The 19647-nt window shown below is 45.2% G+C and overlaps 1 protein-coding gene across 16 annotated transcripts in view; it reads right to left on the reverse strand.

Moving 5' to 3' along the window:
• Tacc2 (transforming acidic coiled-coil containing protein 2) overlaps positions 1-19647 on the reverse strand; it is a 247871-nt gene that overhangs the window by 209608 nt on the left and 18616 nt on the right. For 13 of the 16 annotated variants that reach the window (XM_023708945.1, XM_023708952.1, XM_023708944.1 and 10 more), the window contains exons 2-3: positions 13367-13443; positions 3708-3767 (exon numbers count right to left, since the gene is read on the reverse strand). The exons of 1 other annotated variant lie outside the window; for it this stretch is intronic. In XM_023708945.1, coding sequence (XP_023564713.1) covers positions 3708-3767; positions 13367-13399 — 93 coding nt within the window. In that variant the 5' untranslated portion in view covers positions 13400-13443. Of the gene's footprint in view, positions 1-3707; positions 3768-13366; positions 13444-15349; positions 15665-19647 lie in introns of those variants that run through there. 2 more of the 16 variants (XM_023708938.1, XM_023708941.1) reach the window with 2 other exon arrangements.

Raw genomic sequence — 19647 nt, forward strand, 5'->3', positions numbered from 1 at the left:
GGGAGGGGTGGGGACGTACGGCAGAGTGGTGTGGGGCGGCCCGAGGGGACGGGAGAGGGTCCGGCCCATGCTGCGCCTGGGCTGGGACTGGTCCCGCCGGCGCAGGGTAGGAGGAAGCTCTCCACACACCGGACCTGGGCTAGGACTGGGTCTCGCCTTGTCTAACTCTTGACTGAGCCCCAAGAACCTACTAACTTGCAACCCTGTCAGGGGCTGGTTGACTTCTCCCCACACTCACAGAATGCCAAGCTTGACAATAGTTAGAGGAATTACTGCTCCCTAATGTCACTTCTGAGCCGTTTTGTCCCTCCCCCTTTGCTGCAAAGCCAGAGCCCCTTTCATGCCCTGATGCCTCCAAGAACACCCCTTTCCTCCTCCCACCAGAACGTCTTGCGCTCCCAAGGCAACGCCCCTCTGGTCTCCCAGGAATTCTTACTCTCTATTATCCCAGGGCCTCTGCATCCACCTAAAATAATGAGCCACAGAACTCTCCACCCAAACATGGTGAAAAGTATAAATTTTATGTTATCCATTAGCACAATAAAAAATAAAAATAAAAAAAGAGAGAGACCTGTTTGGGGAGGAATATCAAGGAATGCTTCCTTATCACTGAATTATTGTCTGTTTCCCTAATAGAAAAGGGCAAGTGGGCTGGAGAGATGGCTCAGTGGTCTAAAGCACCTACTTAGAACAAGCTTGGCAAAGCATCAGGGACCGCGGTTCAATCCCCCAGCACCACATGCCAGCCAGTCCCGCTCCCTGGTGGGCTGAGCTGGCCACACACACACACCACTCTCTCTCTCTCTCTCTCTCTCTCTGTCTCTCTCTCTGTCTCTCAAATAAATAAAATAAAAAAAAGAAAAGGGCAAGTACATTAGCCCTTTACAGGCCATGGCTGAATCATTTCAATGCTAGAACAGAGCAAAGTAAATGACAGGGACTCTGTGCGCTCTTCTTTATTTAATTAATTTCCGCTGGTATAAAAAATAAAAATCGTACATGGTGAAGAGTGTGTTAGTCACTGTCCTGGCGCTGGAGCAAAATACTGGGCAGCACAAAGGAGGACGGATTTATTTGCGGCTCAGATTTCCAGAAGGTTCAGTTCATGGTTGGCTCCAAGGCAGGAGCAATAGGGCAGGAAAGCGTGGTGGAGGAAAGGGGCTCGCCTCACGCAGCCAGGACGCAGAGGAACGAGGAGGAGCCGCGGACAGGCGCACGCACCCTTCGCGTTCACACCCCTGGAGACGCCCTTTCTGACCCGGCTCTACCTCCAAATGGCACGTTCCGCTAGGAAGTCGTCAGTGGAAGAATCCACGGATGCGGAGAGCGCTCCCATGATCCATTTCGTCGCCCAAAGCGCCACATCTGCGCATGTGAGACTTCGGGGGACGTTTTATCTGAACCATAACCGTGGAGTACCACGTGACATTCTGATACATACTCTATTGTATAATGTTTAGATAAGGTTAAGTATATCTCCTCAAAACATTTATCATTTCTCTATGATGTGAACATTTAAAATCCTTTCTTCCTGCTTTGTGAGATGCACAGTGTGCGGCCTGTGGTTTGGGTCTCTCATTCCTGTCTGACTGTAACTTAATACTCTGGACCAACTTTATCTCCTCTTGCCCATGCCCTGTCCTCTGGTAACCACCGTCTTATTCTTAACCTCTAAGAGATTAAAGTGTTTTAGGCCCTACGCATGCGTGAAATCGTGTAGTACTTATCTCTCTGTGCCTGGTTTATTTCACTTAACGTAACGACCTCCAGTTCCGTCCGTGCTAATAAGAACACTGATCACTTGTTGGCTTGTCTACTTTTTCACTTGCTTACCTGGCTCCCCACTTTAAGTAAATTTCTTTCTTTTTTTTTTTTTTTAAACTTTATTTTATTTTTGTGTGTGTGGCCAGCTCAGCCCACCAGGAGGCGGGGCTGGCTGGCATGTGGTGCTGGGGGATTGAACCGCGGTCCCTGTGCTTTGCTAAGCTTGTTCTAAGTAGGTGCTTTAGACCACTGAGCCATCTCACCAGCCCCTTGAAGTAAATTTCATGAAGCAAGCACCTCCTTTGTTCTGCTCCCCTGGGCATCCACAGCATCTAAACAAGCTCCTGCCACTAAGCAGGAACCCCCTCCCCCCACGAGCGGCCCCTGGGTGGGGGTTTGTAACCCAGCTTTCAAACGCTGATGTGAAGTGCCCTGCAGAGGGGTAGAGTGCGGAGCCAGACCCCGGTGCTCCTCCCCTGGCAGAGGCATCTTTCGGTACCCTGGACTAAAGGCCTCCAAACTGGCTTCCTGTCCCAAACCACTCCCTGTCTAGCAGGGGTGGGCAGTTGCCTTGCCCTTCTTGTTGACCACACAGCACTGAAAAATCACAGGGGGAAGCGTGGGGGCTTACTTCTCACTCTGGATTTCCAGACATTTTCTCCCAGAAGCCTTACATCCAGGGCCATGTAAGGCAAGCTTCACTGATGGATGATGGGTGGGCTGGTGGATTGGATTCTCTCCTCTCAACCTTCCCCTTGACCCTGAGCCTGTGCTTGAAGCAACGCTGGAGGCTCCAGGATTCCCCGGAGCACAGTTCCAAAACCACCAGCCTGGCCATTCTTTCTGACCCTCTGAAGAACAGGGATCTGGCTCTCCTCCACTCACTGGGTGACCTGGCATGATTATCCATCTGAGTCTCTTTCTTTGACTATAAAATGAGCATAATCACTTGGGCCTGTCCGCCTCATGGCACCATGAAGAGAAGCAGAAGAAGTCGCACACCCTACACATGGTATAAAAGCTTCACCACATTCTATGAAATAGCTGTTTGCTTCCCAACCTCAAATGTCACTCCATGCTGGGATATGCAGAAAAACCAAGGCATCAGCACACTTACCTTCAGGTGTAGAGCAGCTTCTTCTTATAGCAAAGAACATTTAAGCAGATGACACGCCTGGACAGGTATGATGCAGATTTCATAGCAGGTCATGGAACGATGAGTACTCTACTGCCCCCTACACCACGCTCACAAGCACACGCTACCCTCTGCATCCTCTCCAGGAAAACCTATTGTTTTGTTTTTGGAATGGGGGATTGAACTCAGGCCCTTGCCTTGTCAGGGCAGCACTTATTTCACTGAGCCATCTCCCCAGCCCCCCCTTTTTTTTTTTTTTAGGAAAACCTATCGTGAATGGAGGCGAAGTTCTTTAACTTGTTTCCCACCCTCCAGTCAATGGCCAACACTTTAAGCAGAGAAAAAGTGTTGCATTTCACATAATGTCGCCAGCTTGTGGTTCCTAATTTAATGTATTTTTTAATGACTACTCAGGCATAAAGTCAGTGGTGGCAAATCTGGGGCCACCACACCATTTCAAGCCTCAATCCAGGACAAACCACATCAATGTATCAGAGTCCAGAAAGATCAGCGCTGGCTCCAAGCATCTGTGTTCTATTCTGTTGACAACATAAGCCTTATTCAGCATCTCACAGCATATCAACCAAGCCAGTTCTTGGACACACACACCACAATGTTATTTCTGAAAAGCTAAGCATGTAGCGTTGATTTCTTCTGTGTGTTACAACTTCCTGGGGGGGGGGGGTGGGAATAGGCGCTAGTGAAGAAGGAAGAGAAAATGGAAATATTCAAACACACGTGCCACTCCACATGCTGCAGCCATCTAGATGTTAGGGAGGCGCCGTGCAGAGCGCCGCATGCCCCATACCTGCAGAGGATCAGGATTTGGAGGCCACAGGATGACGTTGTGCAAGCTGGCGTCCTCTTGCTGAAAGCAAAGGGGTCTTACTGTCAGCAGAAACCTCAGAGATCGGGAGCCCCACCGTACTTCTGGTTTCTATCCCGGGCTGAACCCATGCAACATGTTACAGCCCTGTCTGTGGCCACCCACGGAAAATCAGAGAAGAGTGAGGAGGCTGTGACCTGCAGATGTTGGGCTAGGCCTGGATGGGCTAGGTCCTTGATTTTGCCTTGATGATGTGGCTGGTCGGCAGTGCTTGCTCCTTGCTCCACGCACAGAGTGTTCATTCAGGCTCGCATCTGTCTTTCTAAGACTTTACTTGTAAACAGGATGCAGGGACTGTAAGTGCCTCTTCACAGATGAGGGAGAAATGAGAGCCAGGGTGGGACAGCGGAGCCCTCAGAGGCAGACACCAACTTGGAAGCATCAGCAAAGGTCCAGGGGTGGGGTAAGGATGACAAGGGGGAAAGCTGTTAGGCACGAGAAGGAAGGCTCTGTGGTGCTGCTGTGTCCTTGGAGATGCTGCTCCAAGCTGTGTTGACGATGATGTCCCTCCGGGCTCACAGGGCGATGATCTGTGGTGTGGGCTGTCTCCAAGAGGATCCCCTATGCTGGGCACAGTGACTGATCTCAGGAAGGGCATGCAGAACAGGTGGGGCTGGTCTGATTGCTTAGAGAGGTGACAGAGCTGCACTCTGAGAGAAGAACGCAAGGACTAAACTGCCAAGGGCATCTTTTCCTAGTCTGGTGGCACCTTCCCGAATACTAAAGAATTACAGAGGAAAATACAGCAAGTCCTCGAGAGAGCTGTGGTACCATCTTTGGAATCTATGGACTCATCCAACATCAGGGCCAGAGCTTTCGGACTTCTCAGTTCTATAAGCCAACAATTTCCTTCTCTGCTTAGAGTCATTATAGATAGGCTTCTGACTCTTGCAACCCCCAAAGCCTTAATTATATTAAAAATTAGGAAATCTAAAGGACCAGCCATTAATTAATTAATTAATTAATTAATAGATAGCTGGTAGCTGTTGGGCAAAGTCAAGGTTAATTTCCAGATAGTGGTCTTGGATAGCAGGGCAATTATCCTACCAGGAGAAGAATTGAGAAGCAGGAGCAGGGTCAGGGACACAAGCTGAGTTAGCTTGAGGAACTTGGCTGGCTATGGGGGATGCAAATAAAGCTCCCAGGATATGTGCAAAGCCAGCCCAAGAGGAGCTCCAGAGGGTCAGCAGCAAGCGTTCCAACACTTTGCTCCTATTTCTCTGTCTCTGGAAGGCAAAGCTATTCCAGTGCTGGAACCCTAAAGGCAATGCCTTAAAGTCCTGGGGCCTCGTGCCTGGCTGGATCTGGAGATGTGAAAACTCACAAGGTGAGAGAAGCACCTCCTGATTCCTCCAGTTGGACCAGAACTGAGAAGGGAGGATGGGGTTGGGAGCTGGCAGGACACGTGAAATGAGGAAGAGGTAGCAAGAGGGTGTGGGATTAGGGTATTTGGGTTCTTGGAGCATTTTGATCTTTATGATTAGCAAAGCCTTAAAGCATTCAAATGTCCTTATTGGGGTGCCAGCCAGCTAGCTCAGCAGATTAAAGTGCCTGCTTAGGCAGATGCAGGAAACAGGTTTGATCTCCGGCAAGCCATGCCAGCCCCTCCCCTGGGGTGCACTGAGCTGGCGACTGAGACTGGTGTGGTGGCCCACACCTATAATCCCAGAGCTTGGGAGGCTGAAAACAGGAGGACCACTATGAGTCCAATCTGTACAGTGAGACCCTGTAGACCTTATATTAAAAAATGCATTAAAAAACATAGTCCTTATTGGCAAGGACAGGTGAGATGGACCTTCAGGCCATGATAAGAGAAATTTAGTTGATATACCTTTCTGGCAAGCATTTTGGCAACATAAGAGCAAAAGCCTTTCAAAGGTCCTTACTCTTTATTTAAAAGCAATTCCATTGTGGGGAATCTATGTAGCTAAACAATAAGCATTTCATTCTGAGCAGGGTTGTTTAGTAAAGATAGCGGGGAGGAAAAGGTACGCCACCCTAAACTCTACCTATGTCATGCTGCGATTCATCTCAGGTCAGGAAGCTACCTCCCACCCTCAGGAGTTCTGTTAAGGCCGCCAAGGCAAGCATTCCTCTACTCAGGATTCTTCAACCCTGGCGCTGCTAACATTGTGTTCTGGCTACCTCTTAGTTGACTGAGACTGTTGTGTGCATTCTAGAATATTTTGCAGCAGCTCTGACTTCTGTGTATCAGATACCAGTAACTCCTTGAATGTCTCGAATATGTGCTAATCATAATTATCTCTGGACATTGCCAAATATCTCCCGGGGGGACAAAGTCACCCTTGGGTCAGAACCACTGCTCTATCCTCTTTGTAGTTACCTGTGGCCTGCCAAGGACTTTGGTGTTTAAACAGACCTATGAGGCCCAGCAAAAGCCGAGCTTCTTGGTTAGTGAGAAAGAAGAAAGGCCAAAATATGTCCAGTGTGGGGCCTGCACATAGCTCAGCAGCACAGCATCTGCCTGGCAAGTGCAAGGTCCCGAGTGTGATTCCCAGTACCTGCTCCCCCCAAAAAAGGAGAACAGTGTGGAGAGCGCTCAGCTGATGGCACGCCCTCTTGTGGTCAAGCATAAAATGGAACATTCTTTCAAGGGGAGACGCAGGTGGGGGCCTGAGTCAACTTCAGCTAGCAGGTACATTGTTGGGTCCACAAAAGGTTTAAAAAGAATTATTGCCACCTTTTCTTTTCTTTTTTTCTTTTTTCTTTTCTTTTTTTTTTTTTTTTTTTTTTTTTGCGGTACCAGGGATAAAACTCAGGACCTTATGCTTGCCAGGCAAACACTTATGCCCCTGAGCTAGATCCCCAGGCCCCAGCATTTTTTAATGGAAGATTTCTCTTCTGCAATTTTCTAGAAAATAGGGGAAAGCACTTTTCAACTCATTGTGTGGGGCTCGAGTCACCTCCACACCAAAGCAGAATGAAACTACAGAACACACAGTTTGATAAGTGTGAGTGAGCATGGGGAGCTGATGGGAATATTTGACACACTGGAGCTTTTCTGAATTGGAATGTGGACTTAGGCTGTAGAAATAACACAGTAAACTATGCCTTCCTGCACAGCTAAACAGACTGATGTAAGTACAGCAGATAATGAAGCGGACACGCTGGCTGGGGAGATAGCTCGGCGGTCTAAGCGCCTGCATGGCAAGCACAAGCATTCAGGTTCAGTCCCCATTACCGCATGCCATGCCGGCCACCAAAACCAGGCCTGGTGGTGCAAGCCTGTGATCCCAGCACTGGGAGGCTGAAACTGGAGGATCACTACAAGACTGAGCTGTGTAGTGAGACCCTGTGCCAAATGAATAAATAAATCTTTTTAAAAAATTAGCAAATTGACTCTAACAGCATATCACAATAACTATACATCATGACCGGGGACAAGGTGGGCCCAACATTTGAAAACCAGCTGGTATAATTCAAGATAACATCAGACCAAAGAATAAAGATGCTGTGATTGTATCAATTGATACACACCTGCATACGACAAAATCCAACACCTGATCATAATTTTTTTTTTTTTTTTTTTTTTTGGTGGAACTGGGGCTTGAACTCAGGCCCTTGCCAGGGAAGTGCTTATTCCACTGGGCCATCTCCCCAGCCCCTGATCATAATTTTTTTAAAAAATCACAAACTATAATAGAGAGAAACTTCCTCAACTTGATGAAAAATATTCCTATTTTTAAAAACCTTTACAGCTAATATTTTGCTTAACAGTGAAAGATAGAATGCTTTCACATTGAGACTGGGAATGTGGTAGGATATTCACTCTCAGTCTCTTAATCAACATGGCACTGGGGACCTTGTCGGCGTAATAGTGGAAAAAGGAATAAAATCATACAGAATGGAAAGGAAAAAAGAAAGCAAATCATACCTGCTTGCAAATAACACGATTCCATACATAGAAAATCCCAAGGTATCAATGTCGAAAACAACCGCTTGGTCCAGTGCACTACCTACAGTCACAGGGACACTAAAACTACAAGGGTGAGAGCGTTTATAGTCACCCCAACAAAAGTGTGACACTGTGTGGAGCCTTAACACGACACATACAGGATCTGTCTACTACACACTACAAAATGGTGATAATGAGCTAGATTAAGGTGATCTACATAAATGAGAGAGGTACCATATGTTCATGGATTACAAAATTCAATATGGTAAAGAAATAAATTTTTCTCAAATTGATCTATCAATTTAGTATAAGTCCACTCCAATTTCAGTAAGTTGTTGTGAACATAGGCTTATTCTAACATTCATATGGAAAAAAACCCTATAGATCTTAAAATATTTATTTTATTCTTATATTTATTTATTTATTTATTTTTGGAGAACTGGGGCTTGAACTCAGGCCCTTGTGCTTGCCAGGCAATAGATCTTAAAATAGATAAAACAATTTAGAAAAAGTACAGCCTGAGCATGTTACAGATTAAATGATACCTTATCACAAAGAAAATAAAAAGAGGATAAGGTGTGGGATGCAGCTCAATTTGAAGGCTGTAGATTAAACCTCCAGGAGAGGCTAGCGGGGAGGAGATCCTTCACCCGACTTCAGGATGTATTATATAGCTGTAGTAATGAAGACATTCCATAGAGTAGAACAAAAAACCCAGAAATAAGGCCACACAAATATGCCTAGTTAATTTTTCACCAAGGTGCAAAAGCAGTTCAATGGAAGAATTCTCTTTCCAACAAATGGAGCTAGAGTGATAGAAATTAGTGAGCAAAATACCAACAAATACCGAAAAGTGAACCTCAAGCTTAAATGAATGAAAAGATAAGCCATAGACTGGAAAAGAATATTTGCAAAAGAGGTATCTAAAGGAGGACTACCAGCCAAAATAGACAAAAATCTCTTAAAACTCGGCAGCAAGAGCCTGGGCATGGTGGTGCATGCCTGTATTCCCAGCACTTGGGAGGCTGAGGCAGGAGGATCACTGTGAGCTCAAGGCCAGCCTTGGCTACAAAGTGAGCTCAAGGCCAGCCTTGAACTGCATAGCAACAATGAGGTATCACTAAAAATCTACGAGAATGACCAAAACCCATAACACGGGCAACACTACATGCTGGTGAACATGTGGAAGAAAAAGAATTCTTGTTCGTTGGTGGTGGGAATGCAAAATGGTAAAGCTACTTTGGCAGTAGTGTGGCAGGTTCTTACACAACTAAACGTACCCTTGTCATGTGATCAGCAATCACACTCCTTGGTATCTACCCAAAGGAGTTAGCATTTATGTATATACAAAAGCCTTCACATGGATTTTTTTATTGCAAATCTTATTCAGAAATTGGAAGCAACTAAAGTGGTCTTCAGTAGAAAAGTTAGCTGTGGCGCATCCAGACAAGGAAGCGTGATTCTGGGATAAGAAGGTAAGAGCTATCAAGCCCTAAACAGACTGGGGGAATGTGAAATTGCTGAATGAAAGACACCCACGTTAAAAAGGTCTACATAGACAATTCCAACTCTACGACATTCTTGAAAAGGCAAAAATATGGAAACAAGGAAAAGATGTGTGGCTGCCAGGGGTTGAAAGGTGAGAAAGAGGAGTTTGAATCCTCTGTCACACTGTGACGGCAGATGCATGCCATTATAACAGAGTGTACAAGGGCAAGAGTGCCGCTGCATGCAAACTGTGGGCTTTGAGTGACAAAATACAACCACACAGGTCCAGCACTGGTGACAAATGTGCCGCAGGGGTTGAGGGTGTCCATTAGGGGGAGCCTACATGTATTGCAGGCGGTTACAGGGGAAATCTCTGTACCTTCCTTTCCATTTTTTTAATGAACCTAAAACTACTCTAAGAAAACAAGGACTTTAAAGACAAAAAAAACGAACCTCAAACTAAATCTCATACCGTATATAAAAATCAACTCAAAATGAATCATGGGCTTAACTAAAAAGTGCAAAGCTTTTGAAGTTTTAGAAGAAAACTTTTAGGATGTGGGGATAGGCAAAGAGTTAGACTTGATGTCCAAAGTATTGTCCATAAAAAGAAATTTTTTACCTCTTCAAAATTAATAACTTGTTAGGCATGACAGCACATGCCTGTATTCCTAGCACTCTGGAAGATTGAGGCAGGGCTATAAACTCCAGCCAAGCCTGGGAAATTCAGTAACTTACTAAGCTCATTTTTTTTTTTTTTTTGGTACTGGGGATCAAACTCAGGACCTTGCACTTGCCAGGCAGGTGCCCACACCTCTGAGCTATCTCCCCTGCCCCTCAGTAATTTATTGAGACCTGTTCTCAAAATAAAAAAATATAAAAAGGGCCAGGGATGTAGCTCAATTCAAAGGTCCTGAGTCCAATCCTCCTTGGTAACACACACACACACACACACACACACCCCACACAGAGAAGTTTGCTCTGTAAAAGACCCCATGAAGATCGTAAAACAATAATTATGATAGAAAATATTTACAAAGCTCAGTCTGATAAAGGACTCCTCTATACTATATAAAGAACTTATATATACTATATAAAAAACTCAACACTATTACTGTCTACAGATGACAAAAAAGCACACGAAGGTTTTTCCACATCCCTAGCCATCAGTGGAATGCAAATTAAAACCACAACAGAATGGCACCGGCAAGTAGTAACAACATCAAGTGGTAGCGAAGATGCCAGGGAGACTGGGTCACTCATACGGTTGGCGAGAATGCAAAATAGTATAGTGACTAGAAATAGTTTAGCAGTTCTTTATAAAATTAAATATGCATTCAGCATTTGACTCGGAAATTGCACTTTTGTGCAATTTATTGTAGAAAGATGAAAATTTATTTATTGTAGAAAGATGAAAACACAGACACACACCCCCCCCAAACACACACACAAACTGCAAAAGCATTCACAGCATAGCCAAAGACTACAGACAGCCCAAGTGTGCTTGAATGGATGATTCAACGAACTATATGGAACCTCCATGCTGTGGAATACTATTCAGCAAATAAAAGAATAAACTACAGGATACATACAACAACTTGTGTGAGTCTTGAGGGAATTATGCTGAGTGAAAAAAAGCTAATTGTAACAGGTTGCATACTGTCTACTTCTATTTTTTGCCATTATTGAAATGACAACATTACGGAAACAGAGATCACTCAACAACCTGCTAGAGGCAAGGACAAGGACTGCAAGGGCAGAGGGATGAGACCAGGCATCTCTCTGCTGATGCAAATGTGCTATAACCTAACTGCTTGATACTGGGCTGTGGGGGAGGAGGAGCTGAGACTATAGCTCAGGGGCATAAGCGCCTGCCTGGCAAGCACAAGATCCCAGGTTTGACCCCTGACACCAGGGGGGATAAAAATCCTTTCTCAGCCTTTTGGCTAAGATCAAGTGTTAATACTGTGGGATAGTTTTGTGAGACAGGAAAATAGGTAAAGGGTACGAGTAATCTCTGCATTACTTCCTTAACCCGCATATAATCTATCATTGCTTTTAATTCCAAAGTTTATTTTTAAAAAGTATTTCAAGTTTCATAGAAAAATACGGATTTTTTTCTTCTTTTCAAGAAATGAGAAAATCCTGTACCATGGGGCCATGTTCCTAATGGCAACCACTGGCTTTCTCTTGCCATAGGGTCCCCCTCCCTACTGTCTGACACCCACAATTGTTGCATACTGCCTGCCTCTAAAATCCCCGCACTTGCCACTTTTTCTTTTGACAATTTCTATTTCGCTACTCGAGAAAAGAAGATCATAGGGGGGAAAGACCAGAGGGAAAAGCATGTCATAGGCAGGCTTCAGGTCCAATGTCCACATTCAAGGAACCCAACATCATTAATCCAAAGTTTCCAGTCGGAGTGAAATAAAGAGGAAAGACTCCCCCTGATGCTGGTCACCAGGGCATTCTGCAGTTATCAGCAAACTCAAAATGGGCAACGCCAAAATTTGGATATCTCTTATCATCTCAGCCTTACACACAATGAAGCAATTAAAGTCTGCTCAGCAACTCTGAAAACCTTGCCCAACGTGAGAGCAGCGCTTTAGATCTAATCACTTGACACTGATGACCTTTAAAATCATTTTTCAATGGCCGTGACTCATCCACATGGCTGCACTGATGAAGGTTCTACAATCTGAGGTACAGGATCTCAGGACAAATCCTGAGGGCATTTCACTGACCTTCTCAGACCAAAAAGCTACAACTCTTGTTGCATAGGTCCTGCTTTACCTTGGTCTTAACCATCCAGTAGAAAAGTATGAAGTCGAAATATAAGAAATAAAGCCATGCTGTTAAGTTGAGCTGTGGGGAACTCAGGTCAATAATTTCTGACATTGCCAGTTAAATATAAGACCCAATGCTATTATAGGCTACTGGACTCTTTTAGAATATTTTGCTGAGTTTACACACCTATAATATTCAATAACGGAACTTAGAAAAAATGGGGTATACCGATGAATGTCCATTTTGTATCTGTGTATTCAAAGTGGTTAGGATAGATATATAGTTGCATTCTCTTAATGAATAGAATGATTTGTTCTAATGGTGTTTGTAAATAGGATCACAAGTCCGCATCTTGTACAGCAATTAACCACTAAGAAGAATATATACAGTGTATTATTTGTTGAAACTGTCCTTCCGATTTGATTTGAAACTGTCTCATTGCTATCTGTTTGTCAATAAAACTTTGTAAAAAAATAAAATAAAATAAAATAAAAATAAAAATAAAAAAAATAAAAAAATAAATCATTTTTCATGGTCTTAATTTTACGGAGGGGTGGGGCTGGAGAGATGGCTCAGTGGTCTAAAGCACCTACTTGGAACAAGCTTGGCAAAGCACAGGGACCACGGTTAGATCCCCCAGCACCACATGCCAGCCAGCCCCGCCCCCTGGTGGGCTGAGCTGGCCACACACACACACACACACACACACACAATAAATAAATATAAATAAAAAAAAATTTAAAAAAAGATGTATCTAATTTTACGGAGGGGAGGGATATGGGGAAAGATTTATATTTTACGTTCTCTTGCTGAATTTGTCAAAATTGGTGAGTGGAGAAAATGTGCCAAATTGTCATTACACCAACTTATTTATTTATTTATTTATTGTGTTTTAGGACAGGGTCTACAGGGTCTACAGGGTGTTCAGGGTCTCGCTGCATAGATCGGACTTGTACTCCTCCTGTTTACAGCCTCCCCAGAGCTGGGATTATAGGCACAAGCCACCACACCCAATCTCAATCGCTGTCTCAGTGTGCCCCGCGGGGTGGGGCTGGCACTGCAGGCCTAAAGATCAAACCCCCAGCCCCTGCACCTGCTTGCAGGCACTTTAATCCTCTGAGCTATTTGGCCAGCCCTATACCAACTTTAAAAGGACAGAATAAAAAGAACAATTAGTGTTCCCAGTTTATCAAAACAGAAAAATCTAAAAAGAATTCTGAAAAGGCAATCCCCAACACTCGCCTACGTGCCTGCATGCATCTGACCGTAAGCTCTGTTTCCTCTTGCTCCTCCCTGGGCAGCGACAAGATACCAGGGAGGAAAGGACGTAGTGGACAGCAGTAAGAGAGCTGCGCCTGTGTCGTGGCAGGGAGCACTGCTTGACACCCACCTGGTGGTCCGAGGTGCTGTTCTCATTGCCCATGGTGACTCAGGACACCCCGGTCCCTCAGATTCTGTCAGAGGCCACTGGAAGAGATGAAAAGGTGCCAACATCTGTAACACGGAAGAAACTCTGCAGCTCTCGCCGTCCACTCATCTCCCGAAACTCAAAAGCCAGATGGCAGCAAACGATTAGCTCCAAAGCCTCATCACGGAAAATTACTTTCACAGGTTTCTCTTTTGCAAAACGCCACCCAGATGTCTTTCCCGACAAGGGCTGGTGTTTTCATTCCCCACCCTGGGGTTGGCAGACGCTTCTGAAAGGCAAGTTTGTTCCTGAGCCTGAGTTACGGCCAGCGTCCACACGCGTGTGTATGTGCTAACAAGTGACAGAAGGGCTCTATTTGCCAGGGAGCTGGGGGAGCACCGCTCATTGCGGTATTTGCTGTTTCTAATTGGGTTCAGTTGGAAACTCATTGTGGCTGGTTTCTCACTGTTGGTGACAGCAGAGCTTGATGCCAAAGACTAGGAAGCGTGAAATTTACTTCTCTTCAATACCATATGGTTTTCATAGTTTTTCCTCTAAACACCTGTTTCAAGCACATCAGTTTCACTTCTGCACATGTTTCTATGGAAGCAGAATGGAAGGCAGGTAGTCGGGCCCAGACGAGGAGCGGCTGATCCTGTCGATCCTGTCAGGCTGCTGAGGTAACCGGTATTGTTTCACGGGCCTCACTCAGCGCTGCCTTATTCACAATTATCATAATTAGGACGGTTTCTCATGTCGCTTATGGAGATGCCTGACCAATCTGCCGGCATCACGCACCTGAGTTAAGGAGACCCTAAAGCAAGCGGGGCCGAGATGTTATCCTGTCTCCAGGTGGTGTGACTCAGTTACAGAAAACCTGAAACATGAGACCATTTTGGAGCTGGGGCCTTAGGGAATAACAGTCCAGTGGGGAAACTGAGGCTAGAGACAGTAAGGAGCTTGCTAAGAATCCAGTTGTTGGAGACCAAAATTTAGAAATAGCTGTCTGTCTCTGTCTCTCTCTCTCTCTCTCTCTCTCTCTCTCTCTCTCTCTCTCTCTCTCTCTCCCTCTCTCTCTCTCATTATTCAGAATTAAACCCAGAGCTTGTGCATGCCAGGCAAGTGACCTACCAGCCAGCCTCTTGCCTTTTAATTCAAGATTTATTCCACAGAAAGAGCTTTCATCATTTGTTCAGAAAATCTGTACTTACGTGTTCACCAACATTGATGGAGTAACTAGCCCATGCTAGGTGTACGGAATAATCACTAAAAAATGTAAGTATTATGAGCACTCTCAATTAAAATGCTTCCAAATAGAGAACGTTGTAAATAATGTCACCTCTGTGTTTAGTTCTCCCACTCATAACTCTTTAACTGAAAGAATGCTAGGCCTTTCTTATCATTTCTTATGGATACACACACACACACACACACACACACACACACACAGTCTCATGTGAAATCGATCTCTTCGCTCTATTTTTTCTTTTCATTTGGAAGATGACTGATCATAAGAAAGTACTGCTGAGGCTGCACACATCTGGAAACACAGCTCCTGTGTGTAATCACAGCCAAGATAAAATAAAGAATTTTTAAAAGGCTGTAGCTGTAGCTCAGTGGTAGAGCCCTTCCTAGCATGCGAAGGCCCTAAGTTCTATCACTATTACCAATGCCCCCCAACAAGAACATTGAGCGCTACTACCATCATTATGTCTTTGTCAATTTTTAAATTTTGATACTCATTTGCCAAATAAATTCAATAATTTTATTAAAAAGCAAGGCATCTTTAGTATTTTAATCAGACTAAAAAGAACAGCAGAATAGCTCTGCTGAAGTTCAAATTTCAGATCCACAAAGGGAAGGCCTGGAGGCACGTGGAGTTCTGTCGCAGGGACTCTGCCACTCCCCTGCTCAGCTTTTCCCAGGCCAGAAAGGAAGGCGCCCACAGCTCTGTCTCCTGCTTACCTCTGGGTACGGTCTGCACTGCCGAGGCTGCGGCCCAGGGCCAGTGCACTTTCCATTAATTGGACTTTCTCCTCCTGCATCCAGAAGCAGATGAGATCTAAGCCAAGGGCCAGAGTCACCTCAACCAGTTGGGCAAACAATCCAACTCCACACTGGCATGGGCACAAACCAGCTACACTTCATACCTGAGCCGTGGCCCGCTGAGATTATACGAGCTTTCCTGCCCACACGGAATCTGCACTTCCAGCCCAGCCCTCCCAAGGCCTTCTGCCCAGAGGATTTTTTTCCCTGTTATTACATCAGCAGGGCTCCTTTTAAAACAGGCTTATGCCTACTAAGGCAGCTCCTGCCATCTGATTGGGCGCACCTAACTCAGGACCGTCTTGGCCCAGGAGGACAGCGTCACAAAACACAGGCTTGCCTCTATGCAGTGGTGCAGGCAATAAAACTCCCAGTCCAGAAAACTGTCAAATGCTTACAGGGCTTTGTGTCTGCACCTGGGAAAATTCCACAGAAAGACAAAGAAAACTTGTGACTATCCCATGAAGTGACAGTCTGGCTGGCATTTGTTAGTGTGTACAGAATGTGTTCACCGGGGTGTGGCTTGCGTTCCAGTGACTGAAGTCATTAAAAGTGGCAGGTGTGTCTAGACCACTGATAGGAGGTCTGCCTGCCTGCCCACTGGGAGGGGAGGCCCCGTAGACCTGGTAGGACTGTGAGTACATACACAGCTGAAGAGCCCTCCTGCTGGGTCACTTCCCACCTGCAAGTGTGTGTGTGTGTGTGTGTGTGTGTGTGTGTGTGTGTGTGTGACAGAGCCAGAATATTTTCCTTTAAGTGAAATCTTCTGCAGAGGCCCACCCATTGCCACCACAAGGACTACTCAGGCACACAAAACAGCCTTTCATCGTAGGAGAACAGGGGTCTTACTTAGCTTCTTGGAGGAATTTGAGAAATGCTAGATGTGGAGGAGGAGCTTTGTGATCCACTTAGCTTGGTTCATCAAATAGAATTATACACGTTTCAGGGGATGAGTGGTTAAACACAACACAGTCTAGACACAAAATGAGTTATTCATCCATAAAAAGGAATGTCCATTGATAGATGCAACAACTTCAATGAACCTCAAAAGCATTGAGTGAGAAAAGCCAGTTCATGTATTGTGTGCTTATATGTGTAGGAAAAGCTAGAACAGGCAAAGCCGCAGAGACAGAAACTGGACTGGTGATTTCTAGAGGTTGCAAGAAGGGGAAAGTAAATGCTTAATCAGGACTGTCTCGGTCACTTCTTACTTGTTGCTGGGACAAAATCCCCCACACTCAAAACTAAGGAAAGAAAGGCTTACTTAGCTCACCGTTAGTGGAGGTTTCAGTCCACACTCAGCTGGCTCCAAGGCAGATGGCAACAGTTCATGGTGGCAGAAAACAACAAAGAGCTGAGAAGGAGCAGCAGGCTGCAAAGCTCCTCCAGGCCAAGGAAGGGGCGCCACTTTGGAGGAGCTCCGACCCGCCCAGCAGCTGCCGCCGCTTCCTGGGAGGAGCTCAGGTCTTCACAGTCAGAGTGGAAGGAAGAGAGAGAGGCTTGATGGACACCACAGCTGCTGCTCATCCTCTGCTCTTCCTTGTTTTCTGTCACCATGAACTGCTGCCATCCGCCCTGGAGCCAGCACAGTATGGACTGAACCTTCCACTAACTGTAAGCTACATAAACCTTTCCCTTCCTCATTTTGGGTGTTGGGTATTTTGTTCCAGTAATGAGTAAAAAAGTAACCAATAAAGTGCAGAGTTTGATTTTTTGGCAATGGAAGTATGTTAGATTTAGACAGAAGTGGAGTTGGGACAACATTGTGGTTGCACTAAATTTCACTGAATTACTAACCTGAAAGGGGCTATTTTTACGTTATATGAATGTCCTCTTAATTTTTAAAAGTATGTTTCACATCTTGAGGTTCTGGCATAAGCTAGTTTGGAAAAAGACCTTCACTACTAGGGAAAAATTTTGAAAGTATTTCTTTTTGAGTTCATCAACATGAACTTAACTTTACTGAGATTTCAGTACAGTTAAAAGGTTCTGAAGGATGAAAAACAAGAATGTTGGCTTCTGCCCACTAATACTCCCAGGAGAATTTTTTAAATATAGAAAATCCTATTAAGCAAATCATCTTGGTTGAGCCAATTAGGAATGAAGAGGCAAGTTTTCAACAGGTGGATAGAACATAGCAAGAGCCCTGACTGAGAGGAAGAATTGGGAGTTTGCTTCTTAGGAGAGGGAGAAAACAGTGGGTTCCTGGCCCTCACAGAGACACATGGGAATTCTGAGGTGGAAACAAACATGCAGCATCTAATTTGCAGCAGTGTACATTTCTGTGACCAAATTTTCCCCACAAACCACCCTCCCAGTCAACTCTGTGGTAGATACAAATGCCTCCAGTGACTAGAGTTTGTACAAAAGTGTGGGTGAGGTAAGAGGGCCCAGTTCCAAGGCTGAGCCTGTTCTGAGTAGCGACTTGTGTTAGTTTACTCAGGTTGCCAAAATAAATACTCAGACTGGGTGGCTGGAGCAACAGACATTTATTTACTCAAGAGGTCTGGAGGTCCTAGATGAAGGTGTCAGTAGGGGTAGCTTCTCAGGCCTTTCTCCTTAGCTCACAGAAAGCCCTCTGCTTCCTGTGACTTCAGGAGGTCTTCTCCTGCATCTGCGTCCTAATCTCCTCTTATAGGACATCAGTCATGTTGCATTAGGGCCACCCATTAGGACTCTATCTATAAATATAGTCACATTCAAAAGTACTTGAAATTAGAATTTTAATGTAGAAATTCTGGGAGGACATAAGCAAAATTGGGAGTCCAGTGGAAAAAGAAATTTGGGGTCAGAAGAAGCTACAGAAAAAGGGAAGGCTGAGGATTTTAGAGGGGCCTTTGGGAGGCCAATGGCACCCAGTGCTTAGGATGGGGCAGTTGAACCCAGTCTGAGCAGAGCTTGAGAAGCACAGTGACAAGCAAGGTCTTGAGTATGGAGGGTCTGACTGGTCTCTTGGGGTGCTGGAATGTAAAGTGCTAGGGATTTAAATGAGGGGGACAAAGAGGGCCTGGTATGAAACAGAAACGTTACAATGAAGGAAGGTTTGTGGGGAAGGATAGTTTGGCTGTGTGTTCAGAGCAGTAAAGACCCAGTGCTAAAGGGTCCAAGTGGGAGGAAGAGGACAAGAAGGACAGAACAACCAAGCCAGAGTCCCCCTACCACCCTGCTTAGGACCGTCCTGCAGGCAGCTGCTCTTAACAAACACTTGCAGATCTGGGGCTCCCCAGACCATGACATGGGAGGGGCTGCTGCTCAGGGGAGCCCTCCAGTTTAAGAAGCAGTAGTTCCAGGTTGGTTCCTTCTACAGAAGGCTGCAAAGCCAGCCTCACCTTGTGGAACTCTGGCTTCCACTCAGAGTGTGCTGCTTGCTACCACGTGCTTTTACTGTTACTATTATAGTTGCTGGTTGTTCTTCATGTTGGTTTTATACCTTATCCTTGGATGACACACAACATCAGACCTTTCAGCACGTGAAGAAATAGAGGCTCCAGAAGGTCAAGGTGTGGCCAAAGGACAGATGCAGAGTGGGACTAGAATTCCAACCACGACTTTCTGTTTTCTTTTGTTACCCAAAGGAGGTGTCGCTGGGTAAGTATAGCTGCATGCAGTTGTCCACAGGGGGATCTACCCCTAGGATTCAACTCAAACTTTAATTCATTGACATGCTGAGGGGATATCCATCTCCCAAGGAAAAGTTCATATTAACCTGACTCATCAGCTGCATATACATATCCTGCAACAGAGGTCTGTGAGCAGGAACCAGAGTGCTGTGGTATGAACACCAGCTCCATAAGTAATCCCAACTGGGGGTAGAAATTCTGGTGAATTATTCAACTTTTCTTACATTTAGTTTTGCAGATTCTAAGATGGAAATCATAATAATACTTGGTGGTGTTGAGTGAATTTCAACAAATCTCTTGGAAGAGATTAGTGCTCCATAGATTATTGACTATTATACTGTTATGGACAGTGAGTCTCTTTGGAACTTTCTTTCTTTCTTTTTTCTTGGTTTTTTTTTTTTTTTTTTTTTTTGTATTTTAGGGAAGGATCTATAGGGGGTTCAGGGTCTCACTACTAGATCAGACTCATAGTGATCCATCTGTTTAGAGTCTCTTAAGAGCTGGGATTACAGGCTCACACCACCATGCAGTCTCAATTGATGTCTCAGCACACCCTGGGGCCAGCACGGCTGGTCGAAGGCTCAAACCCCCAGCTCC

This window comes from Octodon degus, unplaced genomic scaffold (genome assembly GCF_000260255.1).
Source record: "Octodon degus isolate 3935 unplaced genomic scaffold, OctDeg1.0 scaffold00010, whole genome shotgun sequence".
Classification (NCBI taxonomy): Eukaryota; Metazoa; Chordata; class Mammalia; order Rodentia; family Octodontidae; genus Octodon; species Octodon degus.